The sequence below is a fragment of the Vidua macroura genome, chromosome 14 (assembly GCF_024509145.1).
Source record: "Vidua macroura isolate BioBank_ID:100142 chromosome 14, ASM2450914v1, whole genome shotgun sequence".
NCBI classification, from domain to species: Eukaryota; Metazoa; Chordata; class Aves; order Passeriformes; family Viduidae; genus Vidua; species Vidua macroura.
Genome location: NC_071584.1, coordinates 17,102,076 through 17,127,345, shown reverse-complemented (window position 1 = coordinate 17,127,345; position 25,270 = coordinate 17,102,076). Strand labels below are relative to the sequence as shown.

The window sequence follows — 25,270 nt, the reverse complement described above, 5'->3', positions numbered from 1 at the left end:
TTGTTTCATTATGAAAGCACAAACCATCTTTTGGGTTTGAAACAATAGGCATATTTCCATTTCTTTAGGCATTTAGATAGTTCAATCTATGTAACTATTTCTGTGACCATCCATCACTGCTTGCATGTAAAATATGACTTAATTTCTAAATGGATTCTATAATTTACGCTGTTGCTCGCTGGAAATGAAGGAATGAAATTAAGACTGGAAAGAAGGGAGGAGGCAAGGGAAAGGTGTTTTTAATTTTGTCTTTTCTTCTCACTATGCCATTGTGTTTTAAATTGTTAATAAATGAATTTTCCCCAAGTCAGGTTTGTTTTGCCTATGATAACCTGTCTTTGTCTCAACCCAGGAGCTTTCCCATGACATATTTTCCCCCTGTCCAGCCAAGGTCAGCCCCCCTCAGCTGCTCAGTGGAGACAGAACTAAACACCCAGGACACCTTCACCTGGACTGGCTTTGGGAATAATGAAATCTCTTCCTGGATACGAGGACCTCACTGAGATGACATTTTTTCCTCTATTATACTGAGCTGCATGAATTTTACAGTCCTTGATGGATGAGAGACAATTAGGTTTATCTTGTGAAAAAATGATCAGTGAATTTGTTTCAGTGAAATGACATCAGCTGTATTCACATCTCCTTCATTCTGCCTTTTAGAACTATTCTAGCAAGCAGAGTCAAAGCAGACTGCGAATGGCTTTGGAATCTATGTTCAGTAGCATTCAGAGCAATCTTTTCCCCCCCCCAAGAATACAAGTATTTTCCCCAAAATCTGATTCTTACAAACCATTCTCTCCCAGGCAAGGAAGTGAAATACACTACGTGACTTGTGTGTCTTCCCAAACCAATCAACACCGATTGGTTTTCAAATGATGTTTTGAATAACTTCACCCACTTGCAAATGTACTGCTAGCAGTTAAAAATTATTGCCAGACATTACATAATTTTGAATTATTAACTCAGCTATAGATGTCAGTGTATCACAGAATGTAATTGATTAGTTCAGGAGGTTTTTTAAGCTTCCTTCTCATGCTTTTTTTGAATTTTGTGACTCACAGTCATGTGTCACTTAAATTCACAGTGAAGAAACGATGAAAACCTGCAGTATGTACCTTACTCAGTGCAGATTTTTTTTCTTTCACCATGAAATACCTCAAATCCTATTAAAACCAGTTTAAGTTGCAGCATTAGTGAACAACCAATATTGTTCTACTCATATCTTACCTCTGTGCCAAACCTGCTTGCTCATGTTCCTTCGTTTAAAGGCAGGCACAGCACGTTACAAACACAGTATTTAAATGGCATGTACAGAGTGCCCATAGGGCCAGACTGGGATCTATTTCTTAGATGTACAGTGTACATTTTAAGGCACACTATAGGGATTGAGTTTACATTTTGATAACTCTGTCCTTTTATTTGCAAAGATGGTCACTACCTGGAAATGTTGCAAAAATAAATGTTCATCTCTAAGAGTGGCCAATGCATTAATGTCTTCATTTTTTTTTTTTCTCAAGAAAAAATGTGTGAAAATGTGAACTTTAGGGAATTTTAAAAGGAAATGTCAACTACCATGTTACATTTTATATACATAGATATGTATTTATATATATATATCTAAATATATAAAATGATTGCAGGAGCTCATACTATAAGCTGAGTTTTAGTACAGTACTTTAAATATACTGGTATTTATTTTCAGTTACACTTCTGCACCGCTTCTTCCTAATGCAGAGCTTGATACGGACATTGGTTGATAACAGCAAACAAAAAAATTCATAAAGAATATTATTGTCTTATCATGCAATGTAGTAGGCATCCTGTGGCACTATTGTCTTACCCAAGTATTTACAGTACTGCTGAGTACCTTTAGCAATAAATTCACCAGGGTTTGTGTGACTGCAGCTGTCAGGCACCCAGCAGTGACCCAGGCTGAGGCTCCTGTCACACGTGAGTCTCGATGAAGGAGTGTGTGTGTGTCAGCATTGGGGCTGAGCTCGCCAGTTCAGAGGCTCCGTTTTGCGACTTCCCAGCAGCACTGAACTCACAAATGTCCAGGAAAAACTCATAGTTCTTTAATTTCCAATCTTTGAACTTCTTGGATGTTAAGTTGGGATCATCCAGAAGGCTGTTGATTACTGTGAGGTCCCCTTCCTTTGCCTGGCAAATTCCAGAAAGACAGAGGACAGGTCAAAATGAAATTCTGTATTTCAGCACTTTATTTCTTCCTTAATGCCAAGTGCCAGGAAAACTACTATGGAAACTTTGATATTTACCTAAATTCAGGAACTATTACAGCATAAACTGTTTGACAGCTCAGTCTGTGCCACATGCTACAACTTGCCCACGCACATGTGCCAAATAATCTCTTTTTTTTTCTTTAAGATGGAACATATTTGCTTTGAAGGATTTTTAGTTTCTTTGAAACTTCATTTTAAAGCTACAAAAAAAAAGCATTAACAATAGAAATGTAAAGACATGAAGGACATACAGTGATAATAAGGACAAGGGCAAATGGATTCACACTGCCAGAGGGCAGGGTTAGCTGGGACATTGGGAAGGAATTCCTAGCTGTGTGGGGAAGCCCTGGCACAGGGTGCCCAGAGAAGCTGTGGCTGCCCCTGGATCCCTGGAAGTGTCCAAAGCCAGGCTGGACAGGGCTTGGAGCAACCTGGGCTAGTGGAAGGTGTCCCTGCCCATGGCAGGGAGTGGGGCTGGATGGGCTTTAAGGTCCCTTCAACCCACCAGCATTCTGTGATGCACAATTAGACTTTTTCTAGTTTATATTCCTTGCACACAAAATCAGGGATAAAGCCTTACTTTTAAAGTGCTCTTGAGGACTCGGATGTGGTGCAGCTTTTCGTTGATCACTGGGTCGTTACATCGCTTCACGAAGGACTTGCGGAACTCCTGCTTGGTGGAGGGACGCTGCTCTCCGAAAGCTGACAGACTGGCTTCTTCCAGAGTTCTGTAGAGCTCTTGCAGGCCATCTGTGACTTCTTCAATTTCTTTTATGTTTTCTGAAAGGAAGGAAAGAAACCTAATAACAAACCTGATCATTCAGATGAAGTCTCTAAAATCAGCAATACTGCAGCTTCAGTACTGTCTTAACCTATTACTCAGTTCTGTGGTGTTAGTTTTGGTGAGACAAGATCATCATCCAAAAGCTCAATTTTTAGCGCTACATCCTGGCATTTCAAGTACAAACTCCCGTGTTTGCCAGCATCCAGCAGTTCAACCACAAACTCCTTGCTGAGAACAGTGGCCATACTGCTCTGGATTTTGATGGCAGTAAAGTGGATCAGAACATCTCCCAGAGCTTACCTTCTGCACAGAAACTATTGTGCCTTCTAATAGGAACCTTCTCATCCGGGCTGTCGTCGGTCCCGTCAATGGACTTCACGCGTCCCTTCCCGCGGACGTCTCTGTTCCGGGGAAGGCTTTGGCTGCGCGGTTTCTGGGGCCGCCCGTGGGAGCTGTGTCCCCTCGGACATTCCACCAGCGGAAAAGGCCCATCCTGCTCAAAATTGTGGCGCCTCTGGACGGGCAGCGTGGCTTGTCTCCGTCTGTCCGGTGACATTCCGGGCCGGCCGCTCACGTACTCCGCCTCCGGAGGGACGGTCTGGAGGAAATGGAGCCCTGAGCTGGTTAAGGGAGTCTCTATCAGGTCCTGCCACGAGCGCCGTTCTCGGTAGGGAGGCCTGCACCCCGAGGAGTGTGTGCTGCCCGCTGCGTCCTGCCGGGAGTCCTCGGCAGAAGAGTGGGAATACGTTGATTCACTGGAAAAGTGTCGGCCTTGTTTGGCTTCGGGGAATGGGCTTGAAGAATTCACCTGGAAAGATACAAAAACATCTGCCCATGAGACGATGCTTTGAACAGGCCCAAGGAAATGACTGTCGTGTAAAACAGTCTGTGATATCTAGTAATCAGATGGACTCATGGGTTTGATTGCCATAACATGAACCACTGTAAACAGAAGAGAATTAGCAGTGACAACTTTTATACAAAAGTGCTCTTTTAACCACTCCCTATTCTTGTTTTGCACATTCTCTGCCCACAAGCAACTCCTGATGGAAAGAAAAGTGTAGCACTGGTGCAGGTTTCCTGAAGACCTGTCCAGCTTACATTCAGTCCAGCTGAGAACAGTGGAAGTCTCCAAAAGAAACCGTAATCAGATTTCCTTTCTTTTTTTTTTTTTTTTTTTTTAGGGGCCAAACACAAAAAAAAAACCAAAAACCAAACCCAAACAACAAAAACTTCAGCACCCAGGAAGATTTTTGGCTGGGGGACTGTTGAACTTGTGAAACTATTTGAATGAATTTTCTGGATCTGTGTATAAATTTAATTCAAAATAAAGAGAAAGGCAAAAATGTGGAAAAACAGAAAGGGAGAGGCTTAACCTGTATCCCAGTTGATAAAACAGCATCACATGGGTGAAAATCAGTCTGAACTTCACCCATGTGATGCTGTTGTCTCAGTCACTCTTTCTTTGGTTCTGGCTGTGTGAGGATCATGTCATTCACGCTGAAGAAAAATCTGAAAGAAAAATAGAGAACAGTCCTATCTGTGCTTGGAATCATAGAATAATTATCATAATTGCCTGTGTTTTGTCTAATAGAAATGTTCTATTTGCAATACTGTCATTACCATGGTATTGTACACAATCTTGTAAAAAAATCCCTTTTCTAGAAAGATTTGTTCTTCAAAAAAGAACTAAAACATGATTACTGGGTGAATGTGAGCTGATCTTAATCTCTAGCATCCAGTATCCAATATTCATAATTGAAAACCAGTCTCAATTAATACAAACTATCACATCCATCACATTCTTTTCATATTCTGCAGTGAAAATTTGAATATTCTGTTCCTGTTATGATATGTAGTTTTACCAATCCTACAAAAAAAGGTCATATTTGCAGTCTGGTGACAGATCTGTGTCAGGAGACATTTACCTCTCCTTCCTTTCTAACTGATTTGCTATGGAAAAATCCAGATCTTGGCTCGTGAGGAGCAGCAGTAATTTCATTTTTACAATCGCATCCGGCTTTGTTCCGCCGCCTTTACGGCGTTTAAATATCCCGGGACAAGGGAAGTGCAAGCCAAGGCCCAGAGATGTTTTTGGTGGCCTTGGCCACATGCAGAGTGTGCGACTCACTGAGGGGGTGCGGTGGTAGGTGTCACACAGCGTGGAGGAGCCCTCCTGCTTCAGCGTCAGGGAGCCGTCCATGTCGTCCTGATCGCTCTCACTCCAGTAATCTGCTGACAAAGCATTCCAGGTCTTATTCAGGTGCTTTTCCACAAGAAAGCAGATCCCACTTTTTAGCAACAACTTTCCATGGCAAGGTAAATGTTCCCCAGTCACCTGCAGGGCTCGGCTGGTGGGAAGGTCTGACACCTCAAATACAGGGAGTGCAGGAAGCTCTGAATGCTTTAGGGATGGGTTACAGAAGGCAGCTCGGGCAGCTGACTCCCACTGCACATAAAAAACAACTTCTGCTCACAGGCTTTCACACAGAAACCTCATTCCAGATGCTGAAGTAGAGCCAAGCCTGAACACTTAATTTAATTGGGCATAACAGGTTCCACTGTGGGTGATGGGGAAAGGACAAGGCTGGCACCTGAGCTCAGGAGGTGCAAACAAATATTGCTGAAGCACACATCGCCCCAGGGCTGCCATGTCTGCACTGGTTTTAGGGGGATGAACATCCCTGAGGGCTGGGATCTGGGAGATCACACCTCACCCTGAACCCCGCATTCTCTTTATCCCTAATTTTAAACATTTCTTAAAATTACTGCTCAGGATTTTATTTTCTTTGCTAGTGGCACCAATAAATGTAGTTCTTCGAGGAAATGCATTCTTATCTAAATGATATTTGGAATGATATGGGCATATGTTGATAAAGAAGTCAGCTATGACTTCGCCAGCTTTATTGAAATACTGAACAGATTTGTACTGCCTGCTCTCTTCTCCTAATTATAATCGCTGAAGCATTACCTTCATCTGGGTGAATATCCTTGTCATCAGGTGTGTAACCAATTGCTGCGAGACCCAAACGATTCATCCATCTAAGAGAACGATAAAAATGAGGAAGAGAGGTATTTAAAAGGAACATCTCGTGTAAATCTGAAGGCATCCACATCATTAGGAAAAGCCAGACAGAATGCCTAAACAAAAAGGCTGTTAAACCCACAATTCTGATGTGCTGGGTGGTTGATAACTGGGAGCAAAGGATTTATCACATTTATTCTGATTGCTACTTCTGTTTATTTCAAGAACTTGCCTGAATTGCCAAAATACTAGAAAATAAAATAGAATTATCATAATTATTGTCTGAAAACCTGTGTTGGGAAATGAGTTGGATTAAACTTGTATCCTCAGAAAGCTAAAACAGCCTATGGCAGTTTGGTTATTCACAATGCTGGTGATATAAACACTTAGTGTTGTTGAGCTGTGATAACAACATTATTTTCCCTTAATTTGTTTAATACAGACTTTTGGGTTTCTAAAGTCTCGGTAAACTGGAAGTGCTTCAATATTTGCATTTTGCATTGGATGTGCTGGTTTCTTTCTTTGTCCTCAAATTATTTCGTTTGATAGAAAATAAGATTTTTTACTTCCTTAGGGAAATATTATAGTTAATCTTGGGGAAAATACCTTTTGAGTTTTCTTTATGTGAGATTACTGGATGTCTATACAATATATAATTGAAAAACTAGGGGAAAAAGGAAATGAACACACAGAGGGAAAAGTCACTTCTTAATGTTCAGCGAATGGAAAATCAAGAATTGTCTTATTTTCATCAACAAGGCGATATAACCAAAGAAAAAGCCTTCATAGTGACATCTATAATGCCTGGGATGTTTTGAACCATTCCCTTCCTCGGTGACTAAATTCTTAATTATCTAATTAATTTCCCAGAAAATTGATGTGAGAGCTTATTTAGAAGCAGTTCTTTTTTCTTTTTCGAACATTTGCAACATCAAATTTGTTAACAATTATCTTCTTGGTTAATGAATATTATAATGACAAAAACATCTTTCACAGGCCTCAAGTCAGACATTAGTGAACAGTACATGCAATATCAAAAGGACGAGTTGTTTTGCAGATTAAAACACGAAAACCGTTCAGTGTCATTCTTTCCCACTTGTACTAGAGGAGAAAAAAAAGCTTTTAAGGACATATGTGACTGTTATTGTCCAGGAGAGTGGTGTGTGGGAGATGGGAGGCACAGCAAGGAGGCAGAAAATGAAGGAAGAGTGAACTCTCCACTAAAAATAGCGCACAGTTCTGCACGTATTGATCCCTGCTCCCAGCAGCCCTGCAGAGGCTCCCAGCAATGATCTGCAGCTCCAGTATTGACACAGCACTGACTCACTGCCTGGCTGCACACAGCCTGCCACGGATCTCATGGCTTTCCTAAGCAGCCAAAGGGGACAACAACCTGTACTTCTTACAGGGTTTAATTTACTTGCAAAACTATGAAAATAAAGAACTGTACAATCATATTGCTTTGCCTCTCAGTATTAAGCCAGAAGTGAGCAAATTGGAGATGAAAATGGAAATGATGATTAGTTTTCCCAAATAGCAACTGCAGGCTTAGCACTGCTTACAGCCGTTGTTTGCATCAACACATCAATAACTCATCTTTATCATGAGGGAAGTACATTTAAAATGGATTAACAGATTTACAGAAAAGCTTTTGCACAGTGCTCTCCACAGCATCATTTCCCTCAGCACACGGTGCCTGCATCGCCTGGCATTTGCTTCCCTTGCAGGGCAGAACCTTTGTTGCAGGCATGGCAGTGACATCATTCCCTGCTCGTTATCAAGCATTTGTATTCACCGGTTTTTCATCAGTTGTTCCCGAATTTCTGAACTCATTAGCACTGGAGCAAAATAGTTTTAGTCATACTTTGCCATATGCCTTTGGCAATTAAGCAGGATGTCTCAGTGCCTTCAACTGAGGTTCTGCTTAAGCACCAATGATAAATTAGGACTAATTACCATTTTCCAAGTTAAAACAGACTCATCCATTTGTGTGGTCAGTGCATGGAAACTTATATTGTCTTAAATTTCTTGCAAAATTTCTTTTGTTGCTCATTGTTAATTTGAGGGTGTCAGATCTTGGAAGCAAATATAGACACCAGATGAAATGTTAGGATTAACCTTCCAGAGCCAGGGATGCTCTGAGGATACCCAGGGTATCAGCTTTATGCATATGGCCTCAATGGCCAAATCTGCAATTAGCTGAAGTTAATCTTCCTTCTCTAAGGCTGCTCAGGCTTTGCTCTTCCAAAGGCCAAGATCATCCCCAGCTAGAGTTACAAGGACTTTCTTACCTCATTTACCACAATTCAGAGTCAGCTCTTGGTCAAGCCAACATAAAGGGTTATCTGATGACATTCAGTGGCTTATCATGATAAAATCTCTTCAGATAAAAGAACTAGAATCTCCATTTTAGGTTTTGTGTTTTTAAGAAAAGCATGAGTGAATGTTTCTGAGGTTAATCAGGAGATATACAAGTGGTGAGATTACAGCTCATTTTCTTACAGCTAATTTTTTTTTCCCAAGGAAATGCAAACTCAGTTCAAAAGGAGCCCTGCATAAACTTGATGAATTTCCTTGATGAGCAAACCACTTTCATTTTTCAGAAAACTGCAGGTTTTTCAAGGTTATAAAAAGCTCTTTGTGGAGAGCTCGGAAAGGCAGGCAGCTGGTTCTGAACCCTGTCCCAGGTGCCCTGTGGGCAAAGGTTGGGTTCCAGCTGGCACTGGGAGCTCCTGTTGGAGCTGCACTCCCGAGGGTTGGAGGATGCACATCCCAGGGAGGGTCTGTGTGCTGCACCTGCCAGCAGAGCCCCAGGGCTGGAATGCTGATTGGGGTCCTAGAGCTGTGCCCCACCAGCTCTGGGACTTCCCCGTGGCCACAAGGAGGCCTGGGCTGCCCTGGCAGGGCACCTTTGGGATCTCAGGTGCACATCCCCGTTCCTCGACCCAGGCTGGGCTCCCTCCCTCCAGATCCTGCCTTTTTACCTGGATAACTTCAACAACTCTTTCCTGTTGATAATTAAACAACTTAACCAGCATGTTTCACTGAGTTTGGGCCACCCAGCAGAGCATGGGGTTTGCATTCTGCATGGAAATTGTGATGACACAGAACAGCACTAAATGTCCCACAGATCCTCTGCCACATTTTCCCTCGAGGAATGTACAAATCCCCATAGGACACAATCACTTACCAAGGCACGTTGTAACAACCTACAGGGGACCAAGAAGTGGGTTGTTTTTTATTGCCTGTACTCCAGTGAACAAAGGCAGGGAAAGTCATCAAAATGCACAAGTAAATGTTGTACTTTGTCCCAGTTAAATTCTAAATAAATCAGGCTTGGCTGTAAAACAGGAACTGTTGTCATTGCTTTGGGATAAAATAGAGCTGCCTGGTAGGATTTAAGTTAAATTTACTGAGATAATTCTGGTTATTACCCAGGGATTACAGCCCAGGGCATCTTCTGAGAGTCTGATCCTGCCCCAGGCTGGGGCTGTGCTGAGTGAAGGCACCAGGGCAGTGAGGAGAGCTGTCACAGCCTGAGACTGAAGAGTGAATCGTCCTAAAACACCCCAAATTGTCAGGAGCCAGGAGCACATTCACCTGCTGACAGAAACACTGGGAAATGTTAAAGGGGGCCAAACAACTGGGAACAATTGCACATTGCTTTGCTCCCCTGAAACAAGAACATGCCACTCCTCAATGTACAAATTAATACATTTCTCTTTCCTGGCTGTTGTCATTTACTCTGCTGAGCAAGGGTTGAGCCAGCCCAAGGGCAGTGGGAGATTCTGGGAGTGAAGGCAATGAAAGTTTCCACACTCACCCCCTTGGCTGCTCCTTTCTACAAGTCCAGAGTGAAAACACACAAATAAAAAAATAAAACAGCTTGGACAATCTCAGTTGCTATAAATTGGAGAGAACTACTTTGTTTAGTGTAGGAGAATGAAAACTAAGGGAAGAGGATAACCTTTTTTTTCCTTCCTATAAAAAAGGGGTGAAAAGTTACAATTTTTAGGTTATAGATAGAACTGTTCCATAAACCCATGGAGAAGAGAGGCAGAAAAAGTGAATTTCTGTGGCTCAGAAAAGTTTGATTTGCTAATATCCTCACTCATTGCACAGACCAGGTGGCTGGTTTTAGAAAAAGTTATTTAATTCAAATGAATATATAAAAAAATTATATGTCCTGAAAAGGTGCAAATTCAAGAAAAAGTCCAACTACTTTTGATTATTTCTCTCTATTAAATATTCCTTTAAAAATGAAGTCTATGAAATACTGACACATTAACAGAAATAATAAATAAAATATATTTCTTATCTTCCTTGCATCTTTTCATCATTAATTCTTGCCCTTGTACACCCCTCAGCTTTGTGTTAGAAATGTTTCAGTGCAGAAATATCTTTTTCTTCCTTTTTGAGATTGCATTTACATTTGAGATTATTTGGTTAAAAGGCAAAAATACAACGAAGTGGAAGTTAAATTTCAGTTAAATCAAGTTATGTTTAAGTCTGTTAGAGATTCCCTTGAACCATCTATTTTACACATAGAAGGTATTGAGTGCAGTTTACATTTAATTTCTGATCAAAAGCTTTGTATTACATTTTTTTTTACGTCACGGGGATAATCAGATTCCAGAATTCACAGTAAAATTCTTTGCAATACACAATTAGATTTAAAAATTGATTTTGTACTTGTTATGTGGACTTCTCTGACCAGTCTTTCTTACTGAACACCTGAAAAATCAATGCATTTCCCATTTGACTTCCTAAGGTACATCATTTCCCCTATTTTCTATGATTATGCAGGTAATACATTCATTGAAGAGAATAAAGGGTGCTCTAATAGGGGTGGTTGAAATGATGCCTTGAGTTTCCTCTGCACAGAAGGAGCCCCAAAGCATCTGCTGGTGAAATGTGACCCTGAGCAGATCCTTCCCCATGAGCTCATCTCTGCCCGTGTGCCAGCCCCCAGCAGCTCTGCCTCTGCTGTTTGATTTGTCACACTTGCTGGGATTCCTTAAGCAAAATCATTCATGGGATAAACTCTGAGCACTCTCTGATTTGATAATTTGACATGACTGCTGATCTCGTTTCATGCGTTGTCTTCTTAGATTTGTCAGGCTGGAAAAATAGGAAAAAAGCCTGAGACAGCTTAAGAATTGACAAGTGAACCAATCTGTGCCCTCTTTGCATGTGCATCTGCTTTATGCCCTTAATAGGATTTTTTTTTTTTATTTTTCATTTTTTAAACTTTCTGCTGTCAAACAAATGCACAATATTATGTCTCTGTACTCTGAAGTCTGGTTTGGTGTGGGTGGTTTTTTTGTTTGTTTTTTTGTTTTCCCCAGTGGGTAATAGACAAAAGAAATTCACTGCTTTGTAGCAAATAAATTACCTTTCTGGTACCAGCATTTTACTGTACAAATACAGTCGTGTATCGCAGAGAATAAAAGCACACAATAACTGATAGGCTATTTGATCCAGAACCAATAATAAAGAAATCACCAAAACAGTCACAAAAACTCATTCAACTGCAACTTCTCTTTACTCACTTACTCAAACTTTTGCTCCAGCTTTCACCAAATGATTGGCCCAAAGGAAAGCTCTGGAGAAAGAAAGCTTTGTTTACAAGCAAGAGAACTGAGCTTAGCATGGCATAAACTATGGGTGGGGTTTTGGGGTTTAAAGGTGAATTTTTTTAAAGAAATGGGATGATTTACTTGTGAAATTGTGTAATTCTGCTTCTACATAGTTTTTAAAAACTCAGCTCAAGTAGACCAAATAATACTGTTAAATGTCTGGCTAATTCATCATGATGAAATTTCTTATTTCTATTACTTATTTCTATTATTTCTTATTTCTATGACTAAATCTTTCAGATTTGGCAGAGTTAACTCAGTATCTCCAGCATAAGGTCACAACAGGGACTGTGACACCACCTTCACCTCAGAGGGGCAGGGCTGGAATCACTAAATCTGCTCTATGAAATGCAGCAGCTTGGCTCCCAGAAGAGCTCTATCAATTCACACTGGTACTATTCACAGCAGAATTTGGTGAAGTTAATTTTGTAATTTAAGCTGGTGCAAAAAGCCAGTGCAGACCCTGCCTCCTGCACGAGGGATGAACTCCCCCAGTGCTGATTTGGGTGGTGTTGGATAAATCACAATTGGGCACTGCAAACTCCATCAGCCACTGGGGCTGGGACTCAGTGAGGGGGGAAATAGAACTTCACAAGTTTAGGGTAAAAAGTTCATAAATTGTAAAAAGGAGGAGCCAGGTGACTTGGCCAGAAAAGGAGGTTTGGAATATTGCAGCTCAGTGCCAGGAACTCCTGGTGCAGTGTTTTGCTCAGACAGGGCACAGCAGCTCCACGATCACCCTGTGCACTCCCATGAACATCGTGGTTTCACCCAGCCCTTGGGGCCTGCAGCTAATTCTGATCACAAAATTGTTTTACTTGTGCTGCACTTAGGAGCTTTTATGCGAGAACAATAAATTAGAGGGCTGGCATGGCCTCGGGCACGGATTTGAAACAAGTTTATGGGAACATAAAAGGAAGAAAGGCAAACCTGCTCTTTATGATTATTTACAACACCATTGGGAAGCTCCATTCCAGGGATTGCTGTTTGAAAAGTACCTTTCATGTTCTGCAGAATTATCTCCTGGCTGTTCAGCAGGTAAGGGGCTGAGAGTAAGAGCTCTGTAACAACTTATTCAGCTCTATTTGATAGAGAGCTGGTGAATTAGGCCAGACAGATCTGACAATCTCCTGCTCGCTTGTCCAGCTTAGGGAGAAAATATCTAATGGGGAATCAGGGTTGAAATTTTTAGTTGCCAAGAGCTTTACTTGGGTGCTACTTTATATAAAGTGAAGACTAAGTGCATTGAAACTGGAAAAGATGTGTTAATCCTGGCTCACCATCTGATTTGGCTAAGCAAAGAGACCAGCATGCCTGAAATTTAAGGGAGAAAACTGAATTAACTTTAGTAATAAACAGGATGACTTAGGGAAAGTCTTGAGTAACTCACTTGGTTATACTCCATATGTAAAAGTAGATAGGAGACACCATAAAGTTTGCTTATAATCAATAGAAATTTAATTCAGAATACATCAATTTTCAAACAGTTGTTTTTTAAGAGAAATATTGTGCTATAATCTTTCAGGTCTTGGAAAATATAGGAGTGACCCCTATAAAAATCAATCATCATTCTGTTTCAGTAGCAACTATTTGTTATATTTCTTGAATGAACGCCAAAGATTTATGGGAGTTATTAAAATTGCAAAGTTAACCCAGTTATTCAAATCAAAAGTGATCAAATTATTCAGCCTGAAATAGAAACTTTTAAAAATTTAATATTTGGAGTTCACTATGAGATTGCAAATGCACTGCGCTGCATTTCAATGGCTGGTAAGTTTTAAATAACATAGATATTGTAAAACAACTGAATATTAAATTCAATGCTAATTAAAGCCATAAACAGGTTATGTGTGGTGTGGTAGGAGATGAAGCACTTCTGGGAAATAAGGCCTTTAACAAGCTTGGAGTAGCAAGCTAGAGATGAGCTCATCAAGTTCATTATTAATTCATTTCTAAGAACACGGCTCTGCTCGTGTAAGACCTGGCAAAACAGCACGAGCGTGAATTTTGCAAACCAGAGTAACACAGCAGGCAAAACTCAGCCACAGCTGAGTGCCTCGGAATAATCCAGCCCTACCCACTGGGGTCCAGCTCTTCCTTCAGCAATGTGGGGCTAAAGGCACAGTAAAATTTTCCAGAGTGAAAAAAAATTACTAAACAATGGATCTGGGGTGAGAAACTCTAAAAAAGAGCTGTTAAAATAAAAGCAGTTGAAGAAAGGATAAAATTTCCCTCATAGTGAATGAGGAATGTTCCTCTCCATGCCAGGACTCCTTCACTTTTCAGCATGAGGGATCCCCCCTTCCATCAGCAGGGAAAATCCAGTTAAATTCTGTGCTGAAAACAGGAGTGAGAGATACCATGTAAAATATTTGCTCTGTTTCCTCGCATTATGGGGCCAGCAATTCGCTGGGAAGAGAGAGATCTGTGGAATCAGTATTTTAAACACATTTTTTCATCTATGAATCTTGCTTCCTCATTTCAAATTTCACCCAGGATCTCTGGGAGAAGGAATTGTAAGAGCTGCAGGGGTGCCCAGGGATGTTAAGAGGTAGCAGAGTTATCCATCATTGGGGTGGGGAGTGAATTCCAATTACTCTGCAGGGACAGAATTGCTGAAGGGAAAATACTGCACAAAATACTTCAAGTAGAAGTTCACCCTTTGCTTTCTTCCCAGAAAATCAGGGAAAAGGCTCTTGTAAATCCCAAAGTAAATGATGTTTAGGATGGCATGGCATGGAAGCACATGCTGGCACCTTCCCAGCTGCTCCTGTGCTCCAAGGCCTCATTGCAGCTTCCTGGGCTCCCCATGGAAAAATCAATGGATGTTGTAAAAGCAGCTCATCGAACGTGTGCCAAGACTTCCTGCTTTTCCTTGAGTCAGAGCATTTTATGTATCATTTACAGATATGATCAATGGCACTTCAACAAACGAGAGCTACCCCAGCAGCTGAAATCAAGGGAGACCAGGCAGAGTTAAACCAGCAAAAATCCTCACTTCAGTTTTCTCCAGACAAACCTGAACCACACCACAGAACTGAGCAATGGAACATTGACAACCTTGACAAAATATTTTTCAGCAAACTTATTCCACTCCTGATAACTGAGGCTCATCACCCTCCAGGATGAACAGGCCTCCACAGTCTCACCCCGGCCAGGCTCACACCCCAGCATACCTCAAGAGCCATGTAAGCCACAGAATATAAATGTTCAATTCAACAGTGGGTTTTAGGCCTTAATATTCCAAAGGAAAAACCCCATCCATATCTGTCTTTCCAAGCTGGCAAACATTAAGAACAACTCTAAGTGAGAACATCTCAAAGTTTCAGTTATCTGTGCCAGGAAAGATTTAAGACTTCCCAGTATGGTCACCTTGTCCCAGGTGTCCTTGTGCTTTCCACCTGAGCTGGGAATAAACAAATTTCTGAGGTAACAGGAGGAGGGAGGACATCTGACTCTGCCTGTTGGGATCTAAGGCCCTGTCCCACCTTCACAGTCTCTGTCTCCACCACTGAATCACAAAGGAGAAGCACGGAGTAATTTGGGCTGGAAGAGCTCCCAGGAAGTGCCTGTTCCCACACCCAGCCACAGCAGGGGCAGCTTTAATGTTGGATCAGGTTGTCCAGTGCCTTGTCCAGTCAGAAGTTTGGAATGTCCTCCCAGCACATCCAAGGACATTTAAAACTCACTACAATGCCAACAATGGAATTTTCCTTGCCTCTGCTCTGTGTTGGGACAGTGATGTGGTGAATAAAATTAATTACTGATGATTTTCTGTGTTGTTGGGGGTTGTTCTTGGCATTGGAGGGAAAAATATAGATATTTATTTATATTTATATATATATTTTATATATATATATACACACACACAGACATATCCCACCACCTGAGTGTACTCTGTATGAGCTTTGGTGTGGGTGTACTCTTTAATATACCAGAAACACTAATCCCATTAAGACTTCCACCCTTTACCTACAAAACATCACAAGGGTGATGAACCTTAAGCCCATCAACAAAAGAAAAAATTCTAATTAATACAGAGACCAATACAAGTAACTTTCCTTTGCAGAATTGAGACATGTCACGGCAGGAAATGTCAGCAAAGTGAGCCACAGAATGTGATGTATTTACTGAAATTAATGGAAAACTAATTCCTGAGAACACCATGAGCCAGCATCCCATCAGGCTCCAGGAGGACATTCCTGTGTGAGATGAAATATTGAAGCACCAGGATAAAAAACATCCCACAACAAAGGGGACACACAACTCACCTGTTCATCTCTTCAAGGCAGTCGGTTGCGAAGTAGAAGCTCTTTATTTTGGGGTGACATGCTTTGAAGGCACTATAAAAAAGAGCACAAAGAATAAAAACCACCTTTCCTTTCAAACATCTTGTCTACAAATACACCAGACTGTCCTGCTCTGTGATTCTTCAGCATGTTACAGGTTTCATAGGCAGTTGTCATCTTCAGTCTGAATTTTGCTGCCTAAATTTATAGATGGATCCCCCCAGATCTGATTTCATCTACGTTTGGGAGCCTCATACTTTGCAAACATTTCAAAAGCACTTGAATGACTCAAAAATATAAATCCTTTTGATAACCACCGATGTTCTACATCTAAGAAATTCTTGGGTTAATTTGAAAGTCTTATTGAGTATATTCAAGTACATCTTAGTTATATTCCAAAGATCAACTAAAGGAATAAATGTTTGATCTCCCCACCTCTTCTCATGTATTTGATGACTGTTTTATGTTCTACAAAAAGAAATGCAGAGGGCTGCCAAGTTGAGCTAGAAATCACTGGAATAATAGATAATAATCAGATGGCATGGGTGATTATAGTTCACATAAATGCTTTTTATTAATGCTTTCATGTGCTCTAATCCCTGAGATCTCCCTCAGCTGAGCAGTTGAAAACTGCTAAGAACAATAATCACAGTTTTTACAAATTTTTTGTGTGGCTATAATGAAAAGGAGTTTTGCTATCAAGGAAACCAGAAGGTCCCAGCATTAAAGACTATTAATTTGCTTAGCTGGCAAATGCTAAAAAAATGCCACGCTATCATTCATAACATTTATGTTAAAATACTGACATTTATATGGTAATTACCAGATGTAAGAATTAGATTAGGAATCATTACACGTGGAATTATGAAGAACCTGTGATGCAACGTTTCCACTATTAATAGCTTAAATGCAAATGAGTGTTTTATTAATTACTATGACTTATTGCAGTTTTCAAAGACAAGATGAAAGCTGAAGAAGCTTCACCTGGGCACAGTGATTTTTTTTGTATCCATAATTAATACAAATGCATCCAGCAACAGCTTTCCTGACAAAAGCCCTCCAACAGAGTTGTGTTTCTGTGCAGTTTCTTTTTTTCATGAGATTGGGGATATAAAGGGTAAGGTTATCTTTGCACAGAGGCTTATCATTAAATATTAAATTCCATAAAAGAAGACTGTAGGGGTATTTAAGTGTTGTTTTGGCATCTGGACAGTGATAATTTCCACTGCAAAGCCTCACTGCCCTAGCTACTGCTATTGTAAATAAGAGCAGTGAGTGACTGAAATCCCACACAGGGATTCCTGGTGCCCACTAGATGGCACAGCCTTGTTAATTATCTCTCTTTTGATCATTATATAAATGCAGTTTTAAGTACGCTCTGATCAACTTTATGCTTTCTTTTAACTGATTGGTATGATGTGGTTTGAGTGTCAAGAATTCTTGTCATTCTTAGTCTTCTGCTTTTGATGTGGGACTTTTTAATCCCCCTATGGCAGCTGAGTGCCAGCAACTCCAACTGGTTCTATGTAAAGAGCTGTGGGTAAGAAAGGTGGAACAGTTTTGTGTGCTTGTGGATTAGAGCAGTACATGGCACATCTTTCATTACACAGAGATTAGCAAATACTGTACTTTTAACAGAAATTCCTTACACTACTACATTTCTGATGCTTAAAAATAGAAAATCATGACTAAACAAACACTCCTGCGTAGTTCTGCTGTTGGTGTGAACTCCCTGCAGCATCTGCACCTTCTCCTGCTCCACTTGCCCAGCCATCTCCCAGTGGGATTGGCTTGGATTGGGGAGGATTAGGTGCTGGATCTAAAGATCCTAATCCTCCTGGCTAATCCTGAGACAATATCACATGATGGAGTTTCTGCTTGCAAATAGGATTATTTTCCTAGACAGGAAATTTAAATACATACAGGCATTCAAATGCCAGTATTAGGGTTTCAAGTCAGTGTTAATGGGTGGAAGTTAGTGTGATAAACAGAGTTTAATTTGGCTCCACTGTGCTCCTGTAGTGTGATAAAATCTGTGATTAGTGGATAATTTTCTAGTGGAAGGTGTCTCTGCCCACGGTATGGTTGGAATGGGATGATTTTTAAGGTCCCTTCCAACCCACACGAGGCTGTGAGCCTGTGATTATGAGAATATTTTACATTCTCACAAAACCCTGCCTCAGTTAAGGCACAGAGAGGTGAAATCAGGAGTATGCAACAGGTCAGGCACTGTCTGCAGGCTCCTGGCTCAGCTGTTACAGAACACGTGTTACGTGTCATAAAATGCAGAAAGAGCAGGAATTTTGTCAGAGTAAATCAGTTAAATGCTGCAGGTCTGGCTGCTTTTGCAAAGGAATTCCCACATGCCAGGCCCCTGCAAACAGCTCTAATTGGTTACTATATGAATGTTCCTTGAGATCTTTCTGTCTGATATTGTGATAATTTCCTGAGATAGTGAACATTAAAGCTGCAATAATGTATTCACTGTTACATATCTGCAGACTGCGGAAAAGAGATCTTTATTGCTCTGAAATGGAGATCCCAGTTCCGTGCAAACTTGTGATTTAAATGTATTGCAGTTCTGTGTCAGGACTGCAAAACACAACAATAAATCCATCTTCATCTCTCAGCAGTGTCACTAAGATTATTATTAGGGAAGTGTTTAGATACATTTCTAGCATTAGGAACTGCAGTCGCCAGGGGAACAATTTGAGATGTATAAATATGAATAATTTAGAGGAATTATATCTATATATTTACATTTGGCTTGGTTTGGAGGGCCTCAGACTGGCTGCAATAATCAAGATGTGGGGTAGTGAATGCCATTTTAAAGAATAATCCTTCCATCCATTGGCTGCACTCCAGTTAACACAGCCCAGAAGTTCCTTCCCTGTGGGGGCCCACTGGTGGCTCAAGGGGGCTTTTCTGTCTGCAAAGACTGTCAAGTTCTTTTCAGAAATAATAAAATGATGAAAATCTAGCAACATTTAAGCTGTACCTTCATGTCTGCCTGTACTACAATGACATTTGTATAGAGCTCTGACTGCACACTTTCAATATGAAGTGCCAACACTGTGGCATATCCTTGATAAATTTAAGACCCAAATTTGCATTAACCAGGCAATGAAAATTTTCACTAGGTGGAAATTGTTGAAGGTTCAGGCAAGGCACCAGTTGATAAGGATTAATTATACCTGTGGCTCAATTAATCTTTATACTTGGGGATCAGCATCATCATGGGGCATTATAATTATCAGTATCTTTGAAAATAACACGATATTCATGTCATGGCACAGCATACAATCTCAAATAACTATCATTTCTCATACACTGTGATCACTTTTAATCAGGAGGATGCAGGTGTTGCCTAAAAGCAGTGGAAAGTTTTTCAGTGGCAATGCAAAACACCTCCTTTCACAGGGACGAGGTCGTTGCACGTCCAGCTATAGCCTGGAGAGCTGCAGCAGGCTGAGATAATGCCCTGAAATAATCAGGGTACCTTCATTAAATGCATTACTGAGGCAAATCATCAAACCATACCGAATGATGCATTCAATTATCTACATTCTTGTGAGAGCTTTCTTAGGGCTATTCCATCACTGTGAGCCATGGACATCAGGAGCAGCCAGGCTGGGGAGCAGAGCTCCCACTCCAACAGAACAGTGGGGAAGAGAAATCCACTAATTATCCCAGTAAATCTTCAAATACTTTCCTTTCAAAAGGGATTGAACATTTCACATCAATAGCTCTGAAAATTACAGAGATCTGAGGGGAAATCCAAACTGAGGTCCAAAACACTCTTCGTTCTGCACTGGGGAGAACTGAAGGGAAAGTGACACTGTGGTTTTGGCTTTTCCCTGGAATCAGGCAATGGAATGATGCTCACTCCTGGCCTTGCAGGACAACCCAGAAGAGGACAGGTAAGTGTTTTCCAGGTGTGCTCACAGGGGCTGTGGGTTGGAGCTGGCTGGACACAGCCAGGGCCCCCAGTCCCACATGCTGAATATCCCGAATTTCACTGCACTCAAACAGTGCAGTGGTCAAACAGTGTCAACAGTGGCTAAGGTAAGGTGCAGTTCTTGTGATGGGGGAAATATAGAAATGGTAGTCCATGAAGGAAGAAATCAAATGGAAATTCAGCTCAGGGAAAAAGGGAATATGCTAAGAACATCTTCATTATACTTTTACCTCTGGACCTGTTTCTTTTTGAAAGGATTCAAAGCCTGAAGGTTCTCAGCTTTCAGTTGTGTGCAAAGTTTCAGTTAATCGGACTTTTCCCTGTGCATATACCCTACAGAAATCCTCCTCTAAGCTGAGTTCTGAGGGATTGTGTTCTCATGCTTTGAGGAAAGCTCTGGAAGCTATTTCTAGCTGTGCACAATGACCTTCCGTTTGATCTTGGTTAATTCACTGAAATCTGTTAAGTGCTTTATATTCCTAACAAAAGGGTATTATTTTTCCCGTATTTTTGTTCAATATCATTATTAATATCTACTCATTGCTCTGAGGTATTTATAGTGCTCAGTTCATGTTTAATTTCTATAGTGATACCCTCAGCTGAAAGGAGAAATAGAAGTGTAAATTGCACTGTCTTGTACTGCTCTGACACAGTAATAATATCTCCAGACAAGAACAGGCAACTGAAGAGGTTTGATTTTCTGATGAGCAGTCTCCATTGTAATTCATATCTTCAATATTTCTATGTTACTGTGCTCATAGTTGTAGGACTTGTTTCCTCAGATCAACGCTGCATTCAGTCATTGGAAAAGCAGAGGAAAAATCCAGGATGCTCAGTTAAAAGTAGGAAAGCACACAGAAGGCAAATGCAAATAATTCAGGAGATACCAGCAAAGTGTTACTCTCAAAGCACTGGAATTGTTCTGTTCAACCTGTTGATTGCAAGCCCAACACTGTTTGGAAGCAGTTTCCAATGGGTGTCTGTTATTAAATATTCCTTTATTGTGCAAAGCTTATAATATGATTTTAGTGGAGTGGAATGTAGCAGTAGCAATATGCACATAAGCAATAATGCAGAGTTCATTTTGCATATGGAACCTAAATATTTTAGCAGCTGAGAGCAACACAATATTGGGTATGAAAAGCTTCCCCCATAAAAGAGAAAATTAAGATTATTTTCACCATTCCCTGCTATGATATTTGTTATGTTATTTCCTATGGGAAAATACTGCCCTAGTGAACCTGAGAAAGTTTTATCTCTTTACTAAAGTATTCATTGCTTTTTGATTTACTTATTTAACTGAAGCTGTAACTGGACTATCTGGCAAGCTGGCTAAAGAGTTATTCAATTCATTTTAATCCAGTAAACGGAATTTACATTACATTGCATCTTTTATATTTTAAATATTTTAAATATTAAAGCTTAAGTGGATCTATGATGCTATATTTACAGTTTTCAAGGTTTTTTCTCAGTAACTTCCTTCTCTGGACTTTGCAAGTGTTCAGTACTATGTATAGCAAACTTCCAAGAGCAATCCTTTATAAACATAATTGACACATTACTTACTGTTTTCGTCTGCATTCAATTGCTCTGTCTATCCTGAATTCAGGTAAACTAATGAATCCTTCTGCTTTTTCATCCTATTGAATGAGAAGAAAAAAAAAAAATGTTGAAAAAGAATATAGAATTAAAGAAGAGAGAAATGAGCAGCAGCTGTTTGGGGTTTATACAAAGAACAAGTACCCAGTCAAAGGAAGTCCTGAATGCATTTTGCACACACAGTTTTTCCTGTGAAATGGATTCAATTCATCACACAATGTAAATGACCTCTGTGAGGTAACTAAATTGATAATTTCTCAAAGGAGGCACAGCCATCCCAGTTCCCCTTTTGCTGAAGATCATGGAAAACCTTTCAGGCCCAAACACAGCACCTAAACAGAGCAGAGTTCTCAGATTCTTCACCATAAATCAGCATTTTACAGCCGTTTGGTGGACGTCTCTCTTGAAAGTCACAGTTGTCACACCACGTGCGCTGCTGATGGCCCCTGAGGAGCTTCCTTGGCGAGGCCACCTCTGATTAAATGGGGGGAAATCACCAGGAAATGCATCCCGTCACTTTTTGCTTCTTTTGAAGCAATTCAGTAGGAAAAGCAGGGAGGGATATTAACACCAGGCAGGTTTTTGAAAGGTGCAAAGTGAATTATGGCTTGGTTTGGGGCACGGCCTGGGAGCCAGGGGGACACAGCCAGTGCCCCAAAGCTGGCACGGGAAATGTCAAACTCCACAAAACCTTGATCACCCACAGCCTGAACAGCCTCTTGGGCTTCAAAAACCACAAAAACTGAGGGGAATTATGCTGCTAAACTCATCCTCTGGAAGAAAATGGGAGAGTGGAGTAAAAGGTCAGTAGCCAAAGCAGGCTGCAGAGCTCAGCTCAAGTGCTGGGGCTGCTGCACACGAATGGAGGAGCAGCACTGAACCATTCTGGGCTTCTCCCCTCTGTTATTTCCCTACATTTATGCAGATTGCACCAGCATAGGCCCACTGGTTTTCAGGAAAATTTCACCAAGAACAGCATTTTACACATGAGAAACTGCAAACTCCAGACTAATTCAGCAAAAAGCAAGAGGAACATTGATATAAAAATAACTTCTGGATAAAGAGATTTACAAATTCAGATTTTCACATCTGCTTCACAGAATGCTTAACTAACACAAATGGTTACACTTTACACATCCCTCCCCCCTAGTGAAACTGGGGAGAGCTGAGTGTGAACACTGTGTTAGTCCAAATAAATCTGTGGAAAAGGATTAACTACAGACATACTCATTTCTTAAAGACTGCCACGAACATCTGCTATTTTATTAAGCTTGAACATGGACTTGAAGATTTTAAAAAATAATTTCAATTGAAATATTTCCAGTTAGAGTGTCCCAGACCTGGCAATTATAGTGGCAGTTCATCCGAGCACGCAGTAAAAATACACTTTAAAAGAATTATAAAGCTTAAGGTTTATAATTAAAGCTTTGACGTTTTTCCAAGCATGGCCTGTACTTACGTTCTGGTTTGTGTACCAGTACAAGGAGGAATCCTTCAGAATGAACCAGTACTTTTTCCATTTCTGGGTGAAATAACCTTTGGCATCCTTTTTCTTCCAGAGCCAGCCCTCGCAGTCGCCGTGGCCCAGGTCCTTGCAGGAGATGCGCCTCCTGCTCACGCTGGAGAGGGAACTCCCTGGGAACACCACAGGGTCAGAGGGCAAAACGTTCCATTTCGAATTCCAAAATTTCCCTCCCAGCCAAACCCTCCCCAGAGTCGGAATGAACGATTTCCAAACTCAGCAGTGCCCTGCGATTTGGGTTTGCCCGTGAGCACAAAATGCAAAGGGCCTGGTTTATGCAATGCTTTATTTAATCTCTAGAGGGTTCGTTCCTCTAAGGGCTGCATTTTTTTTTTTTTTCTGATTAAGATGGACAGCACCATTCCAAAGTAAGAATGTATTTATTTAGCCTCAGTCAGGAACTCAGAGTATGACACAATCTGTACACAGATGCAAACACTTTTTTCCATATATCTTCCCTTTAGCAGCAGAAGCCCTGTCAAATAATGGGAATTTTTAAACACAATTTTTATAAACAATAAAAAAGAAAGATTGTTCACTTCCATAACAGTGTACATGCTTGCATGATTTTGATCCTGAAGTGAGCAACAATATTTTAACTGTTACAGCAAACTGTTAAAGGCACAGCACCAGGAATATGGTTATTTTTCTTTTTTTTGGTGTTATTTCAATGAATCCTAATTAAAAGGCTTAGATTGCCTTGTAAATATTAATAAAATGAAGTTTTTAAATAAATATGGTATATTTTCCTGAAAAAAGCTCTGTAGGAAATTTCCTTAACATGCCAGACTTTTTTTTTTCTGTGAAAAATCAAGTTTATGATGCTATGAGAATTACATGTGTCCTACAGCTGGGAAACAGGGGAGAAATTTAGAGAACTTAAGATATCACCCTTTGCAGTGTTCCACAGGCAAATTCTCATCAATTTGCTCATAGATGCTCCTTGCCTTCTTCCTAAGGAAGAAGAAATTTTTCCACCCACCCAAGCAATATTGTACCTGTAAAACATTTCTTTTGTTATTTTAATTTGGTATTTTCCTTTATTGCTCACTGTCAAATTTAGAAATATTTGAATCACGTTGAACTTTTGTTACAGATCACTTATTATCAGAGAAGGGGCCTCATTTTCTAGTTTCAAAATGTTAACTGAAAGAAGTTACCTTTTGACCATTTTCTGCTTTTTACCCTGAGGGAAGCGTAATGGAATGACTGTAAGGAAAAAAATAAATAAATTATGAAGCACCAGTGCAAGTAACAGCAGTAACATGTAAGAGCTTTCATTCACTCCCCTCTCCAGGGTTATCACAGCATCAGTGATCACAGAATCTCCCTTCTGTCATTTTTCTCTTACAACTTTCCTCAACATCGTAAAGAAAACAACATGCTGCTAAATCTGCAAATTAAAATCGCTTTAAAAATATTAATTACAATTGCAATGAAAGCATCAGGGATTCTTTGCATGAATAGCTGTGCAGTAGTTTCAAAACTAAAGATATAAACTCCCATGAATGAGCTGATAAACTGACTGGTATTTGAAGTTTGTTGCATCAAGGAAATAATTACAAAAATATGCATTCAAACAGAAATATCCACCACAAACATTATAAACAAAATCATGCGCCTAATGACGTGTCAAAGTCACACTCTTCCCACCACACAAACAAGTTTTTTAGGTTGGTGGTTGACAGAACAAGTCTTAGGAGGAAAAAAAAAAATTCTTTTGTGGCAGCATTAGAACATTGCTACAGATTCTGAAAAAAAAAAAAAACAAAAACCCTAAAAGCATCTCTTTATTTAAACCTAAAACCAGGGATAGTACTCAAAAACTGGTAAGGATTTGTCTCCAATCAACAAATGCTTAAGGACCTAGAAAATAGTCAGGTGAAAACAAGACTCCAGCTCCAGAGAGAAAGAGGTTTATTTTAAATGACAGCAGCAGAGGGAGGAGTGGGTTTGGACATCCACAGCCCTGTCTGTAACCCTGATTTAGCACTTCACAAGGGGAAGGTTTTGTGGGGGCTGCAGGGACCAGCAGCTCTCTGTGCTCTCGTGACCTCAGCCTGCTCTCCCAGCCAGCCCCAGGACAGGATTGTCCCACAAAACGTGACAATTCTGGCAGGGGAAGCTCAGCGAGGGAGGGTGCAGCGTCCACTAGCTCAGCACATCTCCCTTGTTTAACTTCATCTCTGCAAATGCGTCTCTTTGTTCAGGAAA

General features: G+C 40.6%; 1 protein-coding gene across 1 annotated transcript in view; it reads right to left on the bottom strand.

Moving 5' to 3' along the window:
- Positions 1-1,944: 1,944 nt before the first annotated feature.
- The window catches only part of LOC128814387 (connector enhancer of kinase suppressor of ras 2-like), a 169,928-nt gene continuing 146,602 nt past the window's right edge, over positions 1,945-25,270 (bottom strand). Inside the window, exons 17-25 of the mRNA XM_053990187.1 lie at positions 24,217-24,265; positions 22,994-23,169; positions 21,502-21,575; positions 15,960-16,031; positions 5,996-6,066; positions 5,156-5,259; positions 3,325-3,832; positions 2,821-3,020; positions 1,945-2,160 (exon numbers count right to left, since the gene is read on the bottom strand). Coding sequence (XP_053846162.1) covers positions 1,945-2,160; positions 2,821-3,020; positions 3,325-3,832; positions 5,156-5,259; positions 5,996-6,066; positions 15,960-16,031; positions 21,502-21,575; positions 22,994-23,169; positions 24,217-24,265 — 1,470 coding nt within the window. The remainder of the gene's footprint in view (positions 2,161-2,820; positions 3,021-3,324; positions 3,833-5,155; positions 5,260-5,995; positions 6,067-15,959; positions 16,032-21,501; positions 21,576-22,993; positions 23,170-24,216; positions 24,266-25,270) is intronic.